This window comes from Gouania willdenowi, chromosome 15 (assembly GCF_900634775.1).
Source record: "Gouania willdenowi chromosome 15, fGouWil2.1, whole genome shotgun sequence".
In the NCBI taxonomy this organism is placed as follows: domain Eukaryota; kingdom Metazoa; phylum Chordata; class Actinopteri; order Blenniiformes; family Gobiesocidae; genus Gouania; species Gouania willdenowi.
This window is the reverse complement of record NC_041058.1, coordinates 7,827,288-7,853,246: the sequence shown is the minus strand read 5'-3', so window position 1 is coordinate 7,853,246 and position 25,959 is coordinate 7,827,288. Positions and strand designations below refer to the sequence as shown.

Sequence of the window (25,959 nt, the reverse complement as noted above, 5' to 3'; positions counted from 1 at the left end):
GTACAATTCACAGGGAAGGAATGCATACAGTCCCACAAAATGGAAACAAATTCTCGCCGAAAGATTGTTTCTAATGTACGTCGAGGAGCAGAACAGGAAATAATAAGTCCGAGGAGTCGAGGGAAAAGAACCTGTCCTTAAGGACATAATTGCTTTCAATTCAACAGGATATTCTGGGTTGTATTAGTGTTAAGGATAAAGACTGTGAACATCCACAAGCATTCAGATTATTCACATTATTACTTCATAGCGCTAACGGTAAAAAAAAAAGAATCATACGAAACGGTTTCCGAGGAGATGTTATTGTGAATAATGGAGCCAGAGGAATAATCATTGTGTACATGTTATTCAGGAGCAGGCGGTAATCAGTGGAGAGCATAACCTCAGCAGTTAATTGTCTTTTTTTTTTTTTTTTTAAAGTTACTGTTGTTTAGTCGGCGAACGGTGGCGTTCATTAGCACACGGGGGAGAAATCAATGAAGAAACGTCCAAGCCAAGGTCTGCAGCAGCAGCAGCAGCAGCTATAGGGAGAGGCTTTAATGATATTTATTTAAACCGTTTCCCCGAGATTAGCTGTCAGGGCCGAGCGCTCTGAATTAAAAATGAGGTCATGAAAAAGATGGCATCAATAACCTTGAAATAGACTGCCTTTTGCTTCTGTGCCATTTTCTCTACACCCCCCCCCAACTCTCTCTCCCCTCTCTCTCTCCCTCCCTGCCTTGCACTTCATGCTGTTTCTTTCATTATACAGGTCAGCGCCTTTTAACAGCTCTTACATATTTAATCTTCCTGCTTTCCTACGTGATCTCCTGTTACAGCAACATCACATTCTTTCTATCTCTGTTCATTTCTGCCTGTTACCCATTTTTAATACCTCGCCATGCTTTGGCAGTCTAATGAAATTGCACAACAGGGTTGGGTTTTTTTCGGAAGGGGGGGGGATAAAGGAGGTGTATCCATGGAAACAGAGAAGCAATTTAGAGTAATTTGCTATTTAAAAACTCTGAGGTCTTGGCTCAGATGAGGACTTTTTTTTTTTTTTTTTTTTTTTTGGATTGAATCATTTTCTATTCCAAAGTATTCGATGTTTGCCAGATGTACTGTAGTGTACACAGAATGCGAGGCCTGTGATATGCTCCTCTGGCTCAGATCATGCAGATACGTCTTTTCTTTCAAAGACAGATGCACGCCTGTTCCAATTTTAGTCGACTAGATGTTTTATTGATTCAGCCTTTTATTCATTCCTCCTGGTATCGATGTTCCCCGGCTCTCACTAGCGCCACTCTCCAGATAGGAAAACACATTATTACAAAATCTCCAGTCTTTTTTTTTTTTTTTTTTTTACTTTATAATATAAGAGAACATTGTTAAATGTTTTTATTTATTTTTTATTTGAGTTTGTAATGCTTATGTCTGTTCCGCCTACTTCTCGGTTACTGCGCTCTCTGCATTGTCTTTGCTGGTTGTGCAAAAACATTGAATTCACCAATGCTGTTTTTTTTTCTTTGTTTTTTTTTTAAAGCCGCAGCATAAACACAAATTTTCTATTACTCTGGTCTTTTGTTCGGATGCAGGGAGAGCGTCTAGTTTGCAGCAGAGGGTGTTGTATCACATCAATGCTTTTACTGGCTCGTATTCCCCAAACCTGAGAAAAACTCAGCACAGCACAGTGATGAAATATCCCAAAGAAATAATTCACTGAACAAAAGAGGAGCGAGAATGGATGGGCAGGATTTTGACATCTTTAAACATTCTATAAGGGGGAATAAAGGGGAGTCAGCAAAATGATGGCCCATTGTTCAATGAATCTGTTACCACCACATTTATTTATTTATTTAATAATATTGTTATCCAGGAAGTTTATTATTATTATGTGGACCATAGTACATAGTCATCTTAAAGATGTGAATCATAGTTTTAATCAGAAATAAAATGGAATAAAAGTGACGGAAATGGTGGTGAAGGTGGTGAAATGGGATTTTAAAAACCATATTGGTTTAAAAGTAGCAGAAATGGGACAAATAATGGGCATTACAAATAGTGAATGTGGTCAAATTGGCAAAAAAAAAAGCATGAAATATGGTGAAAAGAGGTAAAAGTGACAATAATGGGGCAACGTGCAACATTAGGTGGGAAAAGTGGTGTAAAGGGTTTATAAGTGGAAGTAGAAAAAAAAATGTGCAGAAAAGGCATTGAAATTTGATGTAAGAAATTAGAGTAACGTAGCATTAAAAGGAACAAAAATATGGCAAGAAAAATTGATGAAAATAGGTTGAAATATGGGAAGGTTGGTGTAAAAAGGGTAAAAATGGGCTCAAATTGTTATTATTTAGAGATGTAAATCCTCGTTTTAATCAGAAATGAAATGGGTTTAAAGTGACCAAAGATGGTGGAAAAGCTGGTGAAATGGTTTAAAAGTTGCAAATTGTGGGTAATGTAATTTAAAATGTTGGGAAAATTAGTTTAAACTGGAAAATTTGGGGCATGACAACTTGTGAATGTGGTTTAATTGGCACAAATAAGCAATTAATATGGTGAAAAGAGGTTAAAAGTGACAATAATGGGCCAACATGTGACATTAGGTGGAAAAGTGGTGGAAAGGGTTTATAAGTGCCGAAAATGTCTTAAAGGTGGAAAACGTGCAGAAAAGGCATTGAGATTTGATGTATAAGTGGAAGAAATTAGACTAATGCAGCAAAAATGCATTAAAAGGAGCAAAAATATGGTAAGAAAAAGTGATCAATGGATTACAGTATGGCAAGTTGGGTGTAGTTGCAAAAAAAGAAGGGAAAAAAATGCAAAAATGGGCTCAAATTGTTCAAAAATGGGGTCCTGACCCCAAGGTTTAGAATTCCTGCACTAAACAACATCTTATGGCCAAAGTCCCAGGATTCCTTCTGGGGAATTGTGGGAAAGAAGCCAAAGAAGTGCTAAAATAGTAGCAGCTATTTTAGCCTGTGAGAGCTTGATGGTTTACCCTGAAACAAATGCTTCATTGAGCTTTCACTCCTGGAAGAAAAACAACTCCATCTTCGCAAGCACTCGAAACAAATCACAATATTAGGCCATTTCTTGAAGTGTGGAGTGTAATCAAAAGGTCTGGAGTTTGTTTTTTTTCTTCCTCTTGTGGCAAATCGCAAATTATTTCACTGATGTGTGACAAGCAATCGACTGTGCGCGCCCGATCTATTTGAGTCTGCTGAGATTAATAAGTTCAGTGTAGCAAATTAAATTAATGGCGTTCCTGCTGCGATTTTTAGCCCACTGCAGGGCTAAGCAAGGAGGAACGGATTCTGTTTATTATGGAGTATTATTATTAGCTTGAGTGACGGCGATAGTCGCGCTAATGCAAAGTAGCGCAGGGTTATTTTAAACACACTGCATAGCTCACACCTGCTGTATACCCCGCGTTTGCTATGGAAGCAGCTAATGAGAGCAAAAGCCTGAGGGAACCATGGAGGTCATTTGAAATCTGGTGTTTTTTAGACTTGACAAAAGACGTACGTTTTTTCATACATTCCTGCACTGCTCTCCAGTTTTTACTGCATGAATGAGGGTCACTTTAAGTGGTTTGGCTTCAAGACAAAAGAGGTTCAGAGGCATGAATCCAAAGCAGAGGGGGCCAGCTAGTTTATCCTTCTGCTGGCATTTTGTCTCTTTTGTTTCCCGCACAAAACGCTCTCCTCATGCCTAATCACTGCTTTTAAATGCTTTTTTCCCTAAATAAGAAAACGTATTCCTCCTTCCCTCAGAATTGTCAAAAAGTGACTTTATTTTTCTTTTTCTACGAATCTTTTCCACAGCCCTGGGGGGGTGGGGGGGGCTGTCCACCAGCTCTTTAAATAAGTCATTTTTCCTTCTTTCTAACACACCGAGGAGCTGTTCTGATTTTAACACAACACCAGCTAAAATTAATTTCAGCACCAACGTGGAGGGAAGTTGCTGAAATGGAACAGCCTGCAGGCTTTTTCCACTTCTTTGGGTGACTGAGGCATTTCTTGTCTTTTAGCACGACGCTCGTTCGTGTAACACTAAACTCAGATGAGAGCAGCACATTTGCTGGTAAAGTCACCTTGTTTTTGCCAAGTTGCCTTTTTTTTTTTTAAAGGTGGGGGAGGTGTTTTTTTTTTTTTTTTTTGTACAAAATCTATTATTTCCAAGGCACAGATTTGCTTAGTTGACATAGTTGTGCTCTGATGAATTACACAGCTATTGATCTTCCCGCTTTCCCAGATCCCCCTCAGATACAAACCATTATGTATGTGTATAGGAAGACAAGATTTTAAATCCTAATTAAAACGAAGCGTGCTTCTATCTCCAACCGCCCAGTGTTTAATCTCCTCGCTGCATATTTGAGTCGCCTGTTATCAACAAAAAAAAAAAAAAACGGCTGCTTAAACAAAAGCCAGGTGATAAATTGGCAGGAGAGGAAGTAAAGTATTTATTGACCTCATAAAAATGTTGCCTCTCCTGCTTTAGTGAGAGACTCTTCTCCTCTTTTTAAGGGATCTGAAACGCCTCCTTGTGGGCGAAATAAGGAACTACATCTGGCATTCTGCACTAAAGCAGTCTGCCAAGCTCTTTAAAATCACATTGCATCATTAATGCATAATTTATCATATTATTACACCTATATGACTGTACTTGGTGCTGATTTTCACACTCGATTTCCTTATTTTTCATTTTTATTATTATTATTATGTAAAATTGTTCCATTACAACACACATTCCTCCGTCCCTTCAACTGGTTCAAAACCAATAATAAACAAACATAATCCATAAATAAATAAATATATAAACACACCCATGCAAAAAAAAAACACACACACACACACACCTATGTGTCTGTTTTAGAAGGTGTCAAAATAATGTATATATATATGTTTTTGTTTTCTTTTCTAAGACACCTAATTATATTTTTATTTTAAACTGTCACAAAGCAATTATTTCTGACAATGAAGGGAACTTCCCAAGGCTGATCTTTTGGTTTCCTGGCCAACATAACATAGGCTTTCCATTTGAAACTATTTAAGGCTCCAGTAATTTCCAGGGCTCAGCTCTTACATTAGCGCCCCCCCCCTCCCCCCCCACCCCCTCCATCCCCACCTAATATTGACATTCCATAAGGTTGACCCTGGCCAAGGCAGCCGTCTCTTTCTCACAGATCACCCTAGTACACACACACACACACACACACACACACACATATATATATACATATATATGTATTTTAATAGCTCATTGTAAATACTCATTTCAAAGCTTTAAATCATGAAATATTTATGCTCAATGCTTTTGTCTGAGCAGCAGTGTCTAATATTAGCAGACTGAAGGAACACTTCCCCTGTTACTATTTAAAGACGGATGTTCTTGGCTGTGTATTTGATATTTAAATCCCTGATTCACTCCTCGATGCTCCTCATTAACATGTCATAATTATCTCCCATCCACCCGCTCTTCTTCCGCCGTTTTTTTTTTGTAAACTTTAATTTCTTCTCTTTTCTTTTTTTCACCACCTTTTTGCTCTCCGTCTCTCCAATAAGTCACATTTAATAGTACATTTCCTTTCTTGGCCTGGGGCCTGGTGCCAGACCAGCTGTATGAAATGTAGTTTCACTGCTTTGCCTGCCAGCACTTTTGTTCCAAGGGAAAAAATAAGAAGAAAAAAAAAATCCCATAGAGCCCCTTGAACTCTCCGAAGGCTTTTTTCTTTCCTTCCTTTTGAAGAGTAGGAGAAACAGCTCTTGATTCATTGTTTGTTTTACCGCCATGTCCCTTAAAAGGAGCAGAGCAACCGTCTCATGTCGTTACACAACTCGACCTGAGTTTTTATTCTCATGACGGGAAAAAAAAAATCATGTTTTCGTCTGGCTTTTATGGCTTGTTATTGTTAAAAAAAAAAAAAAAAAAAAGGACCTTTTTGAAGTTTTTAGTATTTTCTGTTATGTTGGTTTCTTTTTCCCTCCTGCGTTTCCTTTTTCAGGTCCACTGCCAATTTCCATTTTCCTCTTTCAGCCACAAAAAGCTTCCCCTTGCTGGTTTAATCATGTCGCTATTCTACACATGGGTATTGTTATGTCATATCCAGATCCTAATGTTCTCATTAGTTCTGACATCAGATATGGAAAAAAAAGAACATGGGATCTAACTGTGAGAAGGAATAACACAAAGTCAAAAACAGTTGATGAAATGTGTCTTTCATAATACCCAGTAAGCACGCAGCTACTTTTAATCAGAGGCGACGATAACTGATGGATACTATTAGTAGGTTCTATGTTTTATTATTTTAATGAAGCCAGTGTTGCCGCGTGTGTGTGTGTGTGTGTGTGTGTGTGTGTGTGTGTGTGTGTGTGTGTGTGTGTGTGTGTGTGTGTGTGTGTGTGTGCACATACAGGCATGCACAGTCAAGGGTAAATTTATACCAAATGTGATCTCAGCAGGAGATAACTGGTTTTTCCACATGCACACTCATGCATTCTTGCACCCATGAGTCTGGATTTCCCCTAACCTACTTTACTTACAAAAAGACTGTTAATGCTTTTTTTGTTGTTTTTTTTTAATCAGTAGGTATTCATTAAAGTAAAGCATTTAATACAGTCAGTGTATGCTTGTAAAGATGATTCAGATTCAAAGGTGATTGAAAGCTTTCATAATAAAAGTGTTTGTTTAATCTTATTCATAATATTTCATTATTTATGGTTTGTGAAAAATCCAAGTTAAGCAAAGGTGGAACATGCCTGTAGCCTGTGGCACAACATAACTTGATCATACATGTTCTTTGCATTCCTCCTCAGGCTTCTCCTCCCCTATGAAAGGAACATCAAAGGCGAGCAGGACAAGCCCCTCCCCTTAACCAAACCCAGGAAGCAGGAGGGCAGCCGGGACAAGGCCACGGGAGCCAAAATCAAAGGTGGAGGGGCCAAGAAACTTAAAATCCCAAAAGATCCCAAGTCGGGGAGTAAAAAGGACAAAGAAGAGACAGCCAAAGGCCAAGAACAATCACAGGTTGGTGGGAAAACAGTTTTATATTCCTGTGCCCAGAGGTGTAAAGAGTACTGTTATATATCCTGCTCAAGTAGAAGTAAAACAGCTCATTTAAATAGTACTCAAAGTAAAAGTTACTAGTTACTTTCACCCTCTCACGTTTATTTTTGGTAATTAATCTTGCTACGGTTCCCTTGCATACAGTAAATATCTGATGTATAAACTTAAAAAAGAATGAGATGAAATCTTTCACAATTGGAACTTAATTTATTATCCACGAAGACATCTGTATAAAATAAAAGGTTTGTCAAAATGTACAATTCTTTTTTTTTTATTTATAAAATAACATCAATGAATTCAATTTAAAACTAGAGCACCCGGAGAGCGCAGACCTCCACCAAATAGCTCATTTCCACCCATATTGTGATTTAAAGAGTACAGCACGCACTTCCCTACCACTACTACATTACCCATAAGCCACTGCGCATTACTCATAAGCCACATCCACCCATATTGTGATTTCCACGAGTGATATTTTCTCATTTTTGGTAATCCAGAACATCACCAAAATGCAATCAGCTGTTCCTTGTCCCGTTATTAACATTTCCTGAAAATTTCATTCAAATTCATTCATAAATTTCCAAGTTATCTTGCTAACAGACAGACAGACAGACAGACAGACAGACAAACGCAGGGTGGGTCCGCTCTGCGCTTCGCGCTTGAAGGAGGTAATAAAAAAGTAAATTCTCAAGACCATGAAACAAAAATAAAAAAAAAAACACATATAATAATTTACTCATTAATGGTTAAGTGTAATGAATTACTTTACTTTTTATAAAACGTACTAGTACAAGTAAAATTACTGATTTAGAAAAAAAGTACAAGTACCCATAAAAGCAACCCAATTACAGTAACGAGTACTTGTAATCTGTTACTTTCACCTCTGCAAATAATACATATTTAAATATCCAGATTCTTCTATTTGAAAAAGAAATGAACTACAATCATTTCTTCTCATGCAGGACTTTAAAGGAGACGAGAATGAGTCGTCTACAGCCATAAAACATGAACTGTCTCAACAAGATGAACCAATCATCATCGAGGAAGAAGAGTTACACGTCACCCTGAAGAAAGAAGAGTCTCTGATGTTGGAGCAGACATCCATACACCACGGTGGTCTACACCTCCAGACAGGAGGCGGTCTACAGCCTACAGAGTGGAGACAGATCCAGGAAAAACTCTCCTGCGAACCACAAACCGACGGGCATTTCATTCCTAAAAATCACTACCTGCCTCATCGATGGGATCAGAACAAACATGCAGGACATGTTGGCCTGCTAGTCGAGCCTTTATCCAGGCTAAAAAACTCCTTAGATACTCATGGGGGGAGGGTGGGGAAGGTGTTGCCTATATGTAAGCAGGCGGACAGACAGTGTATAGACTTGAGTGCAGATTCCTTCCCAGAGAAAGAAGACTATGGGCTCACTAGGAAGGAGTCACCCTCGGGTCCCGGGCAGACTGCTGCGTACTGTAAAACCAATCAGGGGGTGATGTCGCCTTTGGCCAAAAAGAAGCTCCTCTCTCAAGTGTGTGAGTCCAACCCTTATTCCTATACTCCTCTTTCCCTACAGCCTCACACCTCTCACCCCGTCATATCAGTGGCTGAGCGGAAGAGAAAGAGAGAGGATGAGGAAGAGGTGTCGGGGCAGAGGCTCGGGTCGGACAGCGTCCCAGAGGTAGCGCCCATATTCAGGCCTTCGGTCATTCAGCACGCACAGAGCAGCAAGCCTCACCAACAAGCCGCCGCTGGCCAATCAGACCGAAGCATCGCAGGAGACCTCCCAGAGACTTTTAGCCACGCGAGTCATCATCACCTCCAGACGCACGTCAGCGCGCCGTGGCAGCCTTACCTGTCCCGGAGCCACGCCCAGGACAGCGTGGAGAGCTCTGCGGAGAAGCTCCTCCAGAACCCTGGGGCTCAAGCCCGAGGCTACGCCGACTGCTACTCCTCACCGCACCTCCATAGTCTGTACAGGCAAACGGAGAGCTGCCTGAACCAGGAGAGGATGCCAAGGGAGCACTACACCAGGGAGCGTGATGGCAGCTTTGTTTGTGGCGGCCTGGAGCAGGAGGGCTTAGCCTACAGGTCTCACTACAGTGACAGGACTCAGACACACGGGGAGAGCCGAGAGCCGGACAACGAGCCTAGAGACTTCACAATTTCTAAACCTCACAGAGTTTCCTCGTCCTTTTCAAAACCCTCCTTCTGCAACCTCCCGTACACAATCATGCACCAGGGTTTGGACTCGCACCCCAAAGCATGTCGAGTATCACCAATGACAATCACTCCCCCCAAACAGAGCTCAGCTGAGTCCTCGCAGCCTTTCTCCAGCCCCAAAGCTTCAGCCGAGTCCTCTCTCACTAGTCCCATTCGGCCGAGCAAGCGGAGCCTCACTGAATCGGAAAGCGACGAGGTCTCGGAAAGAAAAGTACGCGTGGTGACGCCTGTGCACCCGGCCGCCACCATCCGTAGAAACGACCCCGAGGAGCTGAAGCCGGCTGAGCCTGCCCACGCCGTTCACCTCAACAACCATCTCCCCGAGGGCCACGCCAGCACCACCTTCCCCCCGCCCCACGCGGCCTCGCTCTACGCGGGCATGTACCCGCCCTGCAGCCTGGTGTCACCCAGCGCTCAGGACGGGCTCCAGCAGCACCCGGGGTTCCAGTACCTGAAAAGCCAGTCGGCGGTGTCTCCGCTGGTGCCGCCGTTAGCCTTCCACTCCATGATGCTGCACAGGCAGCTGTTCGCCTCCAGTCCAAACCCACATCACTTCTACAGACAGCCTGGGGGGGCAGCGCTGTACGGAGACTTGCTCCATCACCTCTACCCTCTGTCCACGCTGCCATCCCCCCAGCTGTCCTCGGTACACCCCAGCACCAGACTGTGAAGACTTTGTCCTCAGAAACTGTCTCAGCTTCACTTTGTTCTTCTGTTTCTCATTCTCGGGGATTGTGGCTCAGTCAAAACAAAACACTGATTATCAAACTTTGGCTGTCAATGGATGAATGCAACAGTCTGACAGACTGGAAAATTCCATTTCCTTTTTTTTTTTTTTTTTTTTAACATTGTGTATGCCTTTGTTTATATACTTTGCACTGTTTTTTTTTTTTTCATTTGTATCACCACTTACTGTATCTTTTCTAACGTGGTCGTTTTATCCTCACTTGCTCGTGTGTATTTGCTCAACAGTCTGCTTGATGCTCTCGGTCACTATGAGTCAGGTTGTTGCCCTGGATGTGTGAAAAGTAGAGGGCAACGGTCACGTGACAACGCAAATGAAATCCTTGATATACGTAGAAAAGGCGTTCATCACTGAAAAACAACAGCTGTCAGCCGCATTTATTCCTCCTGGCGTAGGCAGCGATGTGGTATCTGTTTACATATCTCCACGCTGTTTGTGCCGCAGTGGATTTAGTCGGACTGCTTGGAATAGACGCGAGCGCTCAGCGAGGTGCTGCATCACATGAATAGATTCATCCTAATGTAACCATGACAGGTGCTGTGTTTGACAGATTGTACTGTGGACTCCAGGTTTTTTACTTATGTATTTCATTTTAAACACAAGCAGGTGTCATGTTTGATCTGTTGTGGGAAAAATGTATTTTATAAGAGGTATCAAAAACTAGCCGGTTATTTTTTTTATTTTTCTTCTTTTTTGCAAAGTTGAAGGTAATTTGACCCCAGTCGTCAGTTGTTTTGTCTGTAGGACCAGCATAATGACGTCAGGTTCAGATGTGGATCAATCACCAAACTCAGAGAGCGCCAAATCTCCTCTTTGCCAGATATTGGCAGTTTATCTGGATCATTAATTCTGATCATGGTACCAAGATCTTTCACACTTTAAAAACTTGACACTAGGTCCAAATGTATGGGCATCACCAGTTTTTCAAAAGAAAAATCCCAATTAAATGTGCAATCTGGATCAGATTCGGGTTGATTGAGGAACCAACCCAACATAACCAGGTAAAAGTTTCATAAAGATCAATTCTGAAACTAATCCAGAATCAGTATATTGATACGGATCTTCTCCAAACCGTATGAACTCTTCCATGGCGTATGGTGATGGTCTATCTTTGACCAAAATCCATTAATTACGATTAACGTAATCCTGCTAACAAACAAACAAACATTTCCTCCATGGCAGAGGTAAATATTTAGACGTCAGTTATTTTCTCCACTTGAGAACCCCTCGTTTGTATGAAAACCGACTTTATCAAAGAAGCTGAAATGAGTCAGTGGGTCATTATAGGAATGTTGTCACGCTACTGCTTTGCAAATGCCTGTGCCTTTCACTGTCTTGGATTAGGGATTAGAGTTAGCAGCACTACATTTGTCAGGGGTCATCAGGCTAAGAATCATTATCAGAGAAATAACACTCATGCACAAACACAGGAGGGCCACACTCCAGGAAGTTTCTCTAATTTGATTGGTTGGGATTTCTGTTGGGAAGCTTTTATTCCCTTTGGTTAACCGCGTCAGGCACTCGATTGTATGCAAACCTGCAAAGATTTGCTGCTGGTGGATATATTGACACAGGCTTCGTTGTCTCTCTCTGTCACCTGCTGGGCGTATGTGTGTACGTGTGTGTGTGTGTGCGTGTGTGTTCTAGCAGTGATGAAAAGGTGCCAGACTCCATAAAGTATGACTGCCACATTCAATAGCCTGAGGTGAAGAGTCGACACCTGCATAGGCTTTTTTTTTTTGTTTGGTTTGTTTGGTTTTTTTACAACCACTATAATTGCAATGCAGGATAGTTGAAAACACAAAGTGAACAAGTCTGTTGTGCTGAAGGAGGGAAAACAAAGAAAGCAAACAGACTTCATTTGACTTAAAGACATTATGTACTGTACGATTATCATGTGCGCTGGTAAAAAAAAAAAAAATGGCATTGGTGCTGATGCCTGTACAGCAGGGGTTCTCAACCTTGGGTCACAAGTCACTTGGAGGGTCGCCAGATGCCTTCTAATAAAATGGGAATTTTTTTTTTTTAACAGATTTTTAACTTTTTTCATCACTTTTTTGCCATAGTTTTTGTTCTTTTTAATGCATTTCTGCCACTTCATCAAATTTCAATGCATTTTCTGCACAATTTTCCCACTTTCAAGACATTTTCGGCACTTATAAACCCTTTCCACCACTTTTTCCACCTATTGTTGCATACGTATCATTGTCACTTTTAACCTTTTTTTTTAACCATATTTCATGCTTTTTTTTTTTTTTTTCGAATTTAACTATATTCACGATTTGCCACTTTTAAGCCAATAATGACAATTTGAACCCTGTTTACCCCTTTTTCTGTCCACTCTAATTTGCAACTTTTAACCAATTTTTGTGTGTCTTAAAATGCCATTTCATCATCTTTCCCCCAATTTATTTCTGATTAAAACAAAGATTTACATCTCTAAGATAACTATATACTATGGGGCAAATAATAAAGTTCCTGGATAACAGTGGATATTATTCAGCTAAATAAATAAATGTGGTAATCACAGATTAATAGAACAATAGAACATCATTTTGCTGACTTTATGGATGTCCTTCAATGTTCATGTCTGTATTCAACCACCTTCAGGTACAGTGGGGGCCCCCAGTCTCTGGCACCTTTATTTTGGGGGTTGCGGTCTGGAAAGGTTGAGAACCACTAATGTACAGAGCATTCACACGGGATCACTTCACTCCTCTGTTGTCTGATGATCAGTGTAAATAGCTGTGTAGATAGTACTGCGTGGTTGTTATCATATAAACTGCTATAACCTGTACATAGTATTACAAGTAAAGAAAAAAACTAAACAGTATAAAAGTTGGATAACACAATCTAATGTCCTTGTATGCTGTTTCAAGGTCACCGTGATCACATTATGTCCAAAACACTACAATATAAGAATTAAGATACTCTTTTTATGTATTTGTTTTTAATGTCACTTTTGTTGATTTCTTTTTTTTTCCATTAATGTGCATCATTAAAAGTGTTTTTGATACGGTAGCCATCTGTTTACCAATCACCCAGCTGGCAAGCAAGACAGAAATAAAGACATTTTGTATGATATGAGCTCCTGTATATTTAATTAAAAAATATTTTACTATTCATACATGCTTTGACAGTCGTGTTCTTTAAGTAAATAGTGAGGTTTGAATAAATATTCATCAGCACAGCAGTGCATTTACAATTCACAATAATAGAGTTTTCTTATTTCTTTGAGTAAATATTGTGTAGACGGGGTTTTATTATTGTAATAGTCCTTCTCCAGTAAAGAGATTCCATTCGCCTTAATATTCACAACAGGCAACATCTGGGCTCAAAGCCAAAAGAAGCCTCTCTAGTGTTTACTGCAGCAGAGAAAAGTGTGTGTGTGTGTGTGTGTCTCTCACTGAGATGTGTTCTGGGCTGCAATAAAAGCAGTTCTTAACATTTTTATTGCCACCCTCTGGTAAACCTTTAACATGAAAAATATTCCCGTAATACATCCGAGCTCAGCAAAAAAAATAAAATAAAGCTGCCTCACCAGGAAAAGAAGGTTAGGCTGTTTTATTGCAGATCAGCAATCGTTCCATAAAAGAAAAACAAACATTTGGCTCCCAGGACGACACAGACTGAAGGGAAAAATTGCACATTTAGAAAAGATAACTACAACATTTTTACATTGCACTATACACAAATTACACTGCGCTAAAGATTAATGTGCACTTTACATCAACTGAGTGGCATTAAATGTCTAAAAACAAGAAACATTAAAACAAATTTACATTCATAATTAAAAAGATTAACTGTCAGAAAAATATAGATATCATTTGAGTTTAGCTATATTCACATTAGGGTGAGGTTTTTCAACCTTGAGGTCGGGACCCCATGTGGGGTCACCTGGAAATAAAATGGGGTTGACTGAAATGTCTAGTAATAATATAATAAAAAAAGTATTACTGATTAAAATTACATTTTTTTACAGAATTAATGGATTTTGTCTGTTTTGTACAATAAAAAAAAACTATACATACTGGTAATATTACAGAAATAGATGTACAGTGCAGGAAGAAGCAGAAAGCTCAAAGAGCTTAAATTATTATTCAAATTACAACACCACACACAATCTCAAACTGTATTCTGTACTTTCACTGGTGCATCTTGTCACTTTGTGCATTAATACTGGCTACACAAACATGATCAGAAAATAATTTTAGAGAAAAAAAAGTTGCTGGGTCGCCAATATTACGTATTGTTTTTTTAATTTAAAAAACTAAACATTTTTTTTTCATTTTTAAAATGTAATTTTAATGCCAATTTTTTAAAATGTATTTTATTATTATTAGACATTTCAGCTGACCCCATTTTATTTCCAGGCTATCCCTAGGTTGGAAAACCCTGATTTATCCTGAAACTGGCCAAGATGACAATAAAAGATACAGAAGAGGAATTTATTTAGTATTATACAACGTGGAGTAGCACAGTGCTACTAGCACTGCTTAATAAATAACCATCAGGGTGCAATGATGCAGCGCTACAGGATAAAAAGAGACTTTACTACATTAGTGAAACATAAGAATGGTCTGAGCAGCATTCCCTTTTTACTGCAATGCAGTCCTCCTGCAAATCTAATAGATTCTCTTTTCAATCCACTTACTTACGCTACTGCTAGATGTACGTTTCAATCTTAAACAACAGAGTAATTTAAATGTGAGACAAAAAACAGTCTTTACTGTATACCTTTGCAGGCAATTTCAGAAAAAGAGAAGATTTGTACACAGTGTAATCATAAAGCTTTTTCCTCCACACAATAATGCAAAGTGGCTGAAATATTTAGAGACTGAAGGTATTGATTTGTTCAAAACATACAGAGGACATTCATTTTTTTTTTTTTTTGCGGCTCAAAAGACTCATTTATTCAGCAATATTCCTTGCTTTTATTGGCAGCTCTAGTAAATGATGTTGAATAGAATAAAAACAAAAAAACCACCAAGGTCACTTGATTATTGAGACCTCAGCAGGAAAGGGGGGGTTATATGAAGTGCTCGCTGCTATCGCTCCTAAAAATCGGGGTCTTTTAAAAGTTAGCGATAGTGGTCATAAAGTCGTCACGGTAACTAGAATGAGTCAATAGTCCCTGAAGAAATGACTCGCCCACACGTTGGCCTATGGATCAATTTCAATCGGAGTGCTTTTGTAAAAATGAAAAAAATAAAAAATAAAAAAAGGCTTTTTCTGTGAAGCGTGTTCCCGTGACGGAGCGGAGGGGAATAAGCCTTTTCCATTTTAGTGGGGATTGATGATGGAGCAGCTAAAGCTTTCAATTTCATCTGTGGGGTTTAGTCGCACATGAGAACTTTAATGAATGGCATGCGGGGCAGGAAGTGTATCAATACAATATTTGATTTTACGATATGAGCTGTCGATTGGAGCTCAGGCTGTAATGATTAGGAATGAAGAAATCAATTCCAACAACATTCTTTTTGTATAGTATGTTAAGGTTTCATTTATTCAGACAGCTGTTTGTCACACTGATCTCCTGACATGTTTCACTGTCAACTGCCAGTCTTTGTCTTTGCCTTTGATGTATCCTTTGGAGTTTTCTTGACTTCCGTGTAGCGATCAGCAGACGCCTCTGACGAAGACTGGCAGATCAAAGCGGATTTCCTAAGAAACCTTTGTCTGAATAAATGAAAACTTAACATACTATGAAGACATCAAGTTGTTGGGAAATGTGCTTTTTTAAAAAAAAAAAAGATGATTTGCACATTAGAAACTAATTTTTAAAAATCCCCCTTTATTTGAGAAATACAATTTCAAAACTATGAAACAAATACAAAAATGGTTCATTTTAGTTGCTAGGGGCAGTGTTTTGTTAAAAGCTTACATCAATATTAAGTACTCATAACGTAACTTTTAGATTAATAAAGAAGTGTGTTGTTATTCATTATTTCATTTTTAATCATTTCTCTTACATAAAACAATGTTAAATGTATTGTTCTAAAGTTCTTTCTTGGGAAAAACAAGACGGACAGAAGTAAAGCCCAAAGGAATGAGAGAAGTTTACTCTTCTCTTATGTTGTATCATGTTATGATATTATGTAATGGTTAGTTTTAGTGTTTTGCATTAGTGGTAAAGTTCCTTTAGTTTAGTTTTAATATAGTATCAATGAACACTGGAGTTACATCATTTTAGGTTCATCCTCTCTCTAAAAGACTTCCTGAGTTTACTTTGTGGTGGAGGAGCAGGACCTGGGCCGTTATGACTGCCTCTAACAAAGCCATGATCTGCGGTGGTCTCAGGGGTGTGTGTGAAGTGGTTCTGATAATCCAGAGGTTGGGTCTGACCTTCAGGCTGCACCTCCAGGACCCCCAGCGGGGCGTGTTTTCGGGTAAGCGCTGGGGCTCCTCCGGCGTTGTTCCTCTGGAGCTGCTGGATGATGGCGGAGAACTTGGCGTCCAGAGACGGTCGGCCCGTCTTGGACCTGGTCGCTGGACGGGAAGTGTTCTCCTTCTCCTGGTACGATGGGAGAGGTTGGAGGAGGAGGGAAGCCGGAGGAGGGGGTCGGGACGGTCGGGCTTTAGGAGTGTGAGTGTACGGCTCTCTGTCAGTGGGAGGAGGGGGTGCACGGCGTTTTTTGTTGCTCAGGGGGGTCAAGTTGGTGCTGAGGATGGGGCTTGAATAAGGGGTGGAGGTCTTGGAGATGGAGAGAACACTTTTTTGCACAACTGCTGAATGAGCGCCGTCAAAAAGAGACGACCAATCAGGGACTTCCCTCTCTTTGTCCTGGCCAATCAGGAAGCTGCCTCCTGTCTCCTCGATTTTGTTGTGGATGATATCAGTGATGCTCTCAAACTTGCCAGGAGAATTAATACCTGTACGAAAGAATAACAGAAAGCTACTTGATATATGTCAAACAAACAAATGTATTTAGAGTCTTGAGTTCTCCAATGTGAAAGCACCATTAAACACTTCATGCAAAATGTAATATAATAACATGTCTTTCTTCGCCATTTATCCATGTTACAGCTGCTGCCTCCTGGCCTCTGAGCCTGCCCTGCCCCCCTCTCACCTAACACACCTGATACAGATCAGTAATCAGGTGGAGAGGGAGGAGGAGCTGTTATAAAAAGGCTGAGAGGACCAGAGGCGAGGAGACGCAACACCATCGAAAGACATGTGGGGAGAGTTTGTTCTGCGCCCCACTTGATGATTGTGAGTTTAAATTTAGTGGCTTGTCTAGAGCAGGGGTTCTCAACCTTGGGGTCGAGACCCCATTTTGGGCCGTGAGACACTGGCAGGGATGCCTTTAACAATTTGAGCCCATTTTTGCTTATTTTTACCCTTTTTCTGAAACTACACTAAACTTTCCATATTTTAACCTATTTTCATCGCTTTTTCTTGCCATATTTTTGCTCCTTTTATTGCATTTTTGTGACATTACTCCAATTTCTGCCACTTCATCAAATTTCAATTCCTTTTCTGCACATTTTTTCTTCTTTCCAAGATATTTTCAGCACTTTTAAACCCTTTCCACCACTTTTCCCACCTAATGTCACATGTTGACCCATTATTGTCACTTTTAACCATATTTCATGCTTATTTTTGCCAATTTGAGCACAATAATGATTTTTCATGCCCATTATTTGCTAGTTTAAACTAAGGGTTCCTACTTTTTAAGCCAATATTGACACTTTGAAGCCTTTTTACCACTTTTTCTGTGTACCACTCTAATTTGCCACTTTTAACCAACTTCTGTGGCTTTTAAAATCCTATTTTACCATCTTTTCCACCACATGACTGTTCTTCAATGTTCATGTCTGTGTTCAACCCTCTTCATGTACAGTGGGGTCCCCGTTCTTTGGTACCTTATTCTGGGGGTCGTGGGCTGGAAAGGCTGGGAACCACTGGTCTAGAGGGTGGACGCTGAGTCCACCCTCTAGACCATATAGGATTGGCCCAGTGTCCTCCCTACTTTTGTTCAGTTTAGCGAGGGTCTCCAGTCTCTTTTGTTACTTTGAGTTATTTTTGATTCTGTTGCTACTTTTTAAGAACTTTGCCTATGTTGCGGCCCCTCAAGCCTTTTGACAAAACTTCCTAGAGGGGGACGTAACAGAATAGATTATTGTGACAACATTGTTTCTGTTTGGCCTCTGATTTGAATGTCCATGAGAAATCAAGTTCTCAATTATTTGGGGCCCTAAAAATAGAATCTCAAACTGTTAGCCTAAAAAAAACAATAACTAAAGAAGTTATTACAATTCTTCCTTTTTAATAACTGGGGTTTTGTTACATTCCGGGTCGTTGTTACATATCAGGCTCTAACTGGGCTCATTTAGTCATCAGTTTAGTACTCACTCAGGTCATTGTAAACAGAGTCAGCCTGCTTGGTGAGGAAAAGCGATGGTTTCCGTGGTGACGTGACTTCGATCTCCATTAACTGGTTGCAGCAGTGAAGCCACTGGCCTTGATGGTAAACAAGGGAATAACGATTTTCAGCTAAATATTGTTGCAGCCTAACACATCGGATAAACTGCTGACTCACTCTGATCATAGAGGTGTTGATGGAGAGCATCAACCCAAACCTCCAGGTAGTTGCTGGTGTCAGCGGTGAAATGGACAGTCTCTGATCCCTGGGCTGAGGGGTTGATGACGCACAGGCTCTGTGATTTGTGGCCCGCGGACTCTTTCACCATCAGACGGATCCGCGTGTCCTGCAGGGAATCGATGCTAAAATCTCAACAGAAGCTAAAAAATGGGACTTAAACTTAAATCATAACTAAACGCATGAAAATATGAAAGGAAGATTTCGGTAGCATTTATTTTTTGGTAGTGCAGTTAAAAAAGTAGATCTCTCACCTTATTCACAGGTACTTTGAGAGTGGGCTGCACTTTGGCCACAACCTCTTCTTGGGTGAAGTAACAAGATAAGAAACCAGCACTGAGCACACAATAAAGACTACAGCAGTGGTTTATCCCCTCCACACTTTGCTGAAAATCAAAAAGAAAAAAGAACACATTAAAAAAAAAAACTCAATAGGAAAACCTCCTAGAACTCATTTTAGTTCAAGGGCCAAACACGGACCAGATTAATCACAAGTGGGCCGCAGGTTTTAGGCGGGAAAACAAACCATTTCAACATTAATGTGCCCAAGTTTGCACTTCCAGTTAAAAATCATTTATAAAGTATGAAAGGCATCAACAATATCCAAGCAATAAGTGACAACACTCAAATGTCCTTTATTTTTTTGACCAATTTTTATTTAATTTGGGGAGATTTTGTGGAAAAATTTTGAAAGAATTGCAGGATTTGGGAAAAATTTAGAGTTGTTTTAACAACAAAACTGAATTATTTGATAATTCACACATTTATTCATGTTTTCTGTCATTTTCACTTTCTCCTGAGGGCCAACTCTGATGCTCTGATGGGCCGGATTTGGCCCCCGAGCCTTGACTTTGACACGTGTCCTCGAGACCGCCCGATAATAACCTCCATCTACTCACCCTCTGGCTCAGGTAACCAGTCATCATGCTCTGGGTCATGCAGAGAGGCTGGGCCACCAATCGGCAGCAGAGGTTTCCATAAAGCGGGAGCCATGACGACCAATCAGCTGTGGGGAAGAGGAAAATACGAAATCAAACACTAATAACAGCATGTACAGTATGTATTAACTTTCAGTAAACTTAACATGTATGCTTCAAGCAGGATTCGGGTCAATTACATTACATCTTCAATTTTTCATATTCAATTACAACTCTATTAAGATTACGAAGACCAGCATTTTCCCAATTACAATAAAAATGGCCATTTTTTCTGAAAGACAATTACATTCTCATTTACTACAGTTCAAATTCAATTAATCACAATTACTGAGCCTGAAATAAATGACCCCATAAAACGTAACCTTCCTCTTGTGTTAGCTTTCTGTTAGCATCTCTTATGATAACGGTTTAATTTTGACCCATGTCTTAAATCAGCTGTGAAATACACTATTTTATTAATTGTGTGCGCGCTATAGAACTGTAACATTATTTCCAACTAAATTGTAAATGACAGTTTTTAAATAATTTCCATGTTAATTACAAAGTCTATTATCTGAATACAATTATAAATACCTCATAATTGTGATAATCAATTACACGATCATAATTGACCCCAACCCTGGCTTCATGTAAACAATGTAATCTAAATATTTATAACCAAAAAAGTTGCTAGTCTGATTCAGTTTCCTGTCATTTCTTATTCACGTTGTCTCCCATGGAAAGGGAAGGTGAGATAATCCTAGGTAAACTTTAATCACTACGAACCTCTGCTTAAATTTTGGTTTCGTTTGGTCTATCAACATTAAATCATTACCCTAATGTTGAATGGAGCCAGAAGCTGAAGAAGAAAAAAAAACCAACATAATCCCTTTAAAATTATTGGATATTACATTTCTGTGCTTTTCATTCTTACCGCTTTGGAGGACAATGAGAGAGTGGGACAGAAAATTGCCTTCAGCCTCCGAGAGACACAAGGTTGTGTAGGCCAGCAGGCTGTATCTGGCCCCACTATTACAGGAGGGGAAAACACACATTTTAGTATTCTGCAGGCATGAGGTATGCTTTATTTTCCATCACTGGCAGATATATAACAACAATAACTACTGTAAATCAATTAGATTAACGATAAATCACGATATACAAAGAAACTGGCTGTGCAACACTGAAATATACGCACAATCCATTTTAGATGAGTAAATGATTTCCTTCTTTAACAGGCACAGGTGGTGTGCATCACTTGCAGATGTGCAGCTTGGAAAGTTTCTCTTCATACGCTTTTAGGTGAGCCTTTTGTTCTTAAATGCAAACGATTTACTTATGTGTGCATTCAAAACAATAGCTTTCCTAGTAAAATACTTTATTTACTGGCATTAGAATGAAAAACAAAACTATGAATGTCTGCTGCAGGCCAGATGTATCAGTACTGATCAGAACAAATATTGGTTTAACTCAATTATTTATAACCTTACTCAGAGTAATTTGTTTACTAAACTCTATCCAAGCCTCCAGCTACTCCCATTGTCCCAGTAATAAGTCATAGCAGACTCCCAGAGTTAGCGCACAAATTACACAAATGCTAAACGTGGCAGATTTTATGGGATAAAGGAAACCTGATCCATACGGAGGGAGTGGGTTGTGGTGCAGGAAGGTGTCAGGGTCTGGAGTGTCCAGCAGATGGCACACTTTCTTTCCAGAGGATTTTCCAAAGGAGCTCCGCAGCTTCTTGGCCAGTTTCTTTGGCGTCTTTGCCGACATGGGCTCATCATCCAGGGCGCAGCTCCACAGCTCCACCCGCAGCTTGAACTGTGGAGCTGCTTCTTTACTAAAAAGGTAAAAGATAAAACAATGAAGGCTCTGCCGCACCTGAGACTAATAATTACTAATTATAAATACAGGTGGGAAATTACAGAAGCTTATTGCGTTCCGTTAAGAAAAAAGTTTAGGTTTGTCTGAGTTGATGAGATAAAAATAAGTAAATTAAAAAATAAAAATGCCCTGTTTTTCAAGGAAATATTTTGTTTTTTTCTAAATTTCCTTTAAAAACTTATTTCAACTTAGAAAAAGCAAAAATAAATATATATATATATATATATATATATATATAAAGAGAAAAACAGGGCCAATGTTCTTTACTTATTTTTTATCTCATCAATTCAGAAAAACCATGTTATTTTTTTTTTTCTTTTTCAGTGAATGCAATAAGCTACTTACACCTTCTAAATACAAGTCTTGCCAACCAACATTCTATGATGAAATTTAAAAAGTTTCTTCTTTTAAAACTCCCTAAAAACTTCAATGTTCTCACTTTTTGAAGTAAATACCAAGTCTGATACCTGCTGTTTGAAACCAATCAAGGAGTGAATTTTACAAAATAAAACTATCCTTGTTGGGGTTAATATTTTAGTAAAATTTAGTGGTGGGAATTACAAAGTTCCATTTTTCCTTTTTGAGAAAAATGATTAACTAGAAAGCACTGAGAGCACAGTCTTTTATTGCATTGTCACCTGAGTTGGTGTTCACAGACGAATAAAATAAAAAGCAAACAGAAAAAGATAAACGGATGACCTCAAACTCAACATTATTTTATTTAACTGAAAATTGTAAAATATTTGCCTTTGAAATGTAATTTCAAAATATAATAAAAGTATCTACTGTTTACAAGAAGCTTGTAAAATGTATGTAACACCCAATTTACACCAATGGGAATGGATAAATCTATCTTTTTGTTTTTTTATTAGTGGAAACATTTCTGACCAGAAAATGAGTGACAGACATAGAGAGAAAAGACTCACAAGATGGTGAGTCCTTCAAAGCAGACATCAGTGATGGATCTGTCCACCACCACCATCTCTGTGTCAAACACCTCTGATCCGATCTGCATCACACAGAACAAAGCCACTCGACGAGAGCCTGAAAAAACAAGCACGAGTACAAGTGAGAAAAACAACTTTACACAGATTAAACTCAAGTTAAGTCAATCTAAAATAGTCTGTTAAAATCAGATTAAAGAGGAACTTACTTCCTTTGTCATTAAAGTGGTCTGAATCTTTCCATAACAACGGGATGCGCAATCCTAAATCAGAAAAGGAAAGAATTAAATACTGAAGTGAAGCAATATTCATAAAACCTCATGTGTGTTGTAGTGAAGAATAGGAAAATAAATGCTGAATGAAAAATATTAAAAAAGATATATATATATATTTTTTTTTTTGTCCAGAAACTTTAAGTTTCTTAAAGACTTCAACGGAATGCTAAATATTTTTAATAAGTTTGGGGGAAAGTATTTTTGACCAAATATGTGAAAATTCTTACCCGACACAGCTACTGTCCCATTACACGGCATCCGGTAGTCTGAAGATGGGTCTAAAATCCTGCGTTAAAATGAAAATCCACCATGACAATACTGAAGTAGATTAAACATTTGTGTGCTGTGTAAATGAGAAATTCTTACCCTCCATCCTTTCCCATCATGCCTTGCTCCTCTTTGTTCCTCTGCAGTGTGTTGAGGTAAGCCTTGATCCTGGTATTACACGTCATCAGGTTCTTGGAGGCGTTCAGAACTTGTTCTCTCTTAGTGCACGCAAGTAGCAGCTTGTAGGCGCCATCTCGCATTCGCATTTCAAAGTCAAGCTTCTCCTGTATGTTGGTGTTCTTCACAGACACACAGCACAGATGGAAGACATTTATTACCATGGTTAAAACAATATACATTGTGGTAATGTGATTATGATGATGCTACAATGCATGTTAGGGGAACAAAAATGAGTTACTGTGTAATTAGTTACTGCAACATCTGAGTTTTTATGCCTTGATCAGACATTCAATAAATTAGAACTGACATCTTTGTTTTTTTTAATTTGTTGGATATGATTTATTTCTTTTTGCAACTTCTTTAAAAGTATTTAAGTTATCTAAAATATTAAGCAAAAGCATCTTCACTTGCTGAAAAGAGAAATGAGGCATGCAGACATCAAACGCTAACAAAGCATGATCTTAAAAGTTTGATGGCATAGATCAGACATGGGCAACTGGTGGCCCTGGGGCCACATGTGGTCCACGGTCTAATTATGCGTGGACCACCAACCTTAACACACAAAAATACGACAAAAGATAGCAGAATATACAAAAATGGTTACTAAAATACACAAAATTACTTGAAAAATATGTTTAAAAACAAACACTTTGATCTTTTCTGTGTTAATGCTCATGTCAGTCATTCTAAATGCTGACATGAATGTTGATAATGTGGCCCTTGGAGAGACAATAGTTATTATGGCCCCTGCTGTGATAAAAGTTGCACATCTCTGGCATAGATGTACAATGGAAACATGGAAGGTGTTCTCCAAAAGAGGCAGAACTGTTTTGATTTTAGCCAAAATATTCAATTCAACTTTATTTATATAGTGCCAAATACAACAAAAGTCATCTCAAAGCGCTGTCAAAATAAAACATTTGTGGTTTAAATGAAAAATTGTGATGTTTGATATAAATTTCTAACTCTATACTGTAAATGAAGGGAGAAAAAGACCTCAGTACAATGTTAGGAAGATATAGATCAACAACTTAATCTTGTGTAAAAGAATGCAGAAGTTATTGTGTGTGTTATGGACTAAATATTAAGTGCATGCTTAAAATTGAAAAAACTACCTTTTTAAATTGTTCGAAAATTCATAACGTAGGACTCGTTCTGATTATTTACTATAGTCTACAAATTAAACTAGGAAAGCAACAACTGGTTAATAAACTGTATTTGCTGTATAGCTTTTTGACATTATAAAATAGGTTGAATTCACTAAAATCCTCAAATATGAATGTATTACTTCCTATTATTTAAATGGGAGGAGCATGTATGATTTGTTATACGTGTAAAAACATCAACATTCTCCATAGTAACAACTCAGTTGTTATGCACAATGTGGCTTCTTAGAAATAGAAAACCATCATATGTGCAACAGGTTCATAACCTGTAAAATGTAGTGTCATTTATGGTTTGATCGTGTGAAGATGTTCAGAATCAACTTTAATGGCCATGTATGTTATACACACGAGGAATTTGACTTGGTGAACTGTGCTCTCTCTAACAATGTAAACATTAAATAATAACAATCAACTACAAAAATATATAATCAGTAGTTAAAGACTAATATGTGCAAAACTAAATAGGATAATATGACAAGATAATAATAATAGGATAGGAGTGCAGGTGAACATTTAAATTAAATAGTGCATGTACATTTAAGTGACAGTGTGAAAGAGGTTAAAGGAAAAGAAAGGACAACATTCACGCATTTTCCAGCTCAGTTTCAGGAACAATGCGTTCAAGGAGAAAACACCCATATCACATGACCAGTGTTGTGGCTCGAGCGGTTTCAATGCTAACTAGTGACCAACTAAGTAGCCTCAAACTGACTAGGACTGTAATGTTTGAAGCTCATGGGTTTATACATGAAAATGAAAATGCAATAAATCTAATTTGGGTCCTACAGCATTACTTTTACAATAGGTTAGTTGTTTTAGTTAATTAACCAGAAGATTCAGTCACTAGTAAACGGGCTAACCAAAAGACCCATTACCCCGTCGGGGGGAAAACATTTTTTATTTTTTTTTAGATTTGAATGTTGTAGGATTTATGTGACGTTTCGTATAACGTGTTCACGAGATAAATGTGCAAAAACCAAGTCTAGTGATGTCTTGTTTATGGTAATATTAACGCATTTTGCGACGTAAACTTAGCTGTCATTAGGAGTCGGTGCAGGTAAAAATAAACTCCGCCCTTTTCATGTACTTTAACTTTCCGTTTGTACCTCTGTTTGGTGAAATATGGCACTCTGTCGTATTTTCTTCCGTTTAATCTCCATCGCCATCGCAGAGTTGGAGGATAAAACAGCGTAATTGTTGTCGTTTCGCTCGGATGTTTGAACGTCCCGCTGCTCGTCCATGTTGTCTTTCCATTCGCTGGAAGCTGCTGCTGCTGCTAACGGACGGGGTTGGCTCGATTTGATGCACAGCGTCTACCGTCATTTTTAAACTCCAAAAAAAAAAAAACTCATAAAAACAATACAATGTGTTGTATTGAGGCAAATAAATAAAGAAAATACAAATATTAATATTAATTCTCAAAAACGTGTCAGAACAACTCTAACTGTAATAATGGTTTTCTAAATAAGATTGGGAAAGCGGATGTAACGTTCAGACAAGTCTAGCGGCCCCTTCAATGCAACAAATCTAGTGCTTCACGTCAGGCGAGAGTGAACGTCATTGCGTCATCACAGCAGGCAACAATGATTTTATTGACGCATATATAGAAACATATTACCTTCTTGTTATAACAGAAGTAGAATATAGCATATAAAAATTATGCATATATTTACACTTATATACAGATATTATGCAAACACAGAGATCATACAG

General features: G+C 38.8%; 2 protein-coding genes across 3 annotated transcripts in view; one reads left to right on the top strand and one right to left on the bottom strand.

Annotated features, from left to right (window-relative positions):
* The window catches only part of arid5b (AT-rich interaction domain 5B), a 130,817-nt gene extending 120,717 nt beyond the window's left edge, over window positions 1–10,100 (top strand). For both annotated transcript variants that reach the window (XM_028468609.1, XM_028468610.1), the window contains 2 exons: window positions 6,795–7,005; window positions 8,007–10,100. In XM_028468609.1, coding sequence (XP_028324410.1) covers window positions 6,795–7,005; window positions 8,007–9,932 — 2,137 coding nt within the window. In that variant the 3' untranslated portion in view covers window positions 9,933–10,100. The remainder of the gene's footprint in view (window positions 1–6,794; window positions 7,006–8,006) is intronic.
* A 5,713-nt stretch (window positions 10,101–15,813) lies between these two features.
* On the bottom strand, window positions 15,814–25,530 carry rtkn2 (rhotekin 2). The gene is made up of 12 exons (XM_028469046.1): window positions 25,353–25,530; window positions 23,000–23,199; window positions 22,861–22,919; window positions 22,568–22,621; window positions 22,341–22,458; window positions 21,170–21,370; window positions 20,462–20,556; window positions 19,510–19,616; window positions 18,865–18,996; window positions 18,551–18,719; window positions 18,364–18,471; window positions 15,814–16,880 (listed from the first exon to the last, which is right to left on the bottom strand). The coding sequence occupies exons 1-12, from the start codon at window positions 25,485–25,487 to the stop codon at window positions 16,192–16,194; spliced, it is 2,067 nt and encodes a 688-aa protein (XP_028324847.1). The 5' UTR covers window positions 25,488–25,530; the 3' UTR covers window positions 15,814–16,191.
* Window positions 25,531–25,959: the final 429 nt, after the last annotated feature.

Coding starts and splice junctions, on each gene's coding strand:
- rtkn2 (XM_028469046.1), bottom strand. CDS start 25,487: ATGGACGAGCAGCGGGACGTTCAAACATCCGAGCGAAACGACAACAAT. Junction 22,459..22,567: donor CCACTTTAATGACAAAGGAA/GTAAGTTCCTCT, acceptor TTGTTTTTTCAG/GCTCTCGTCGAGTGGCTTTG. Junction 18,997..19,509: donor CTGGTTACCTGAGCCAGAGG/GTGAGTAGATGG, acceptor TTTGATTTTCAG/CAAAGTGTGGAGGGGATAAA.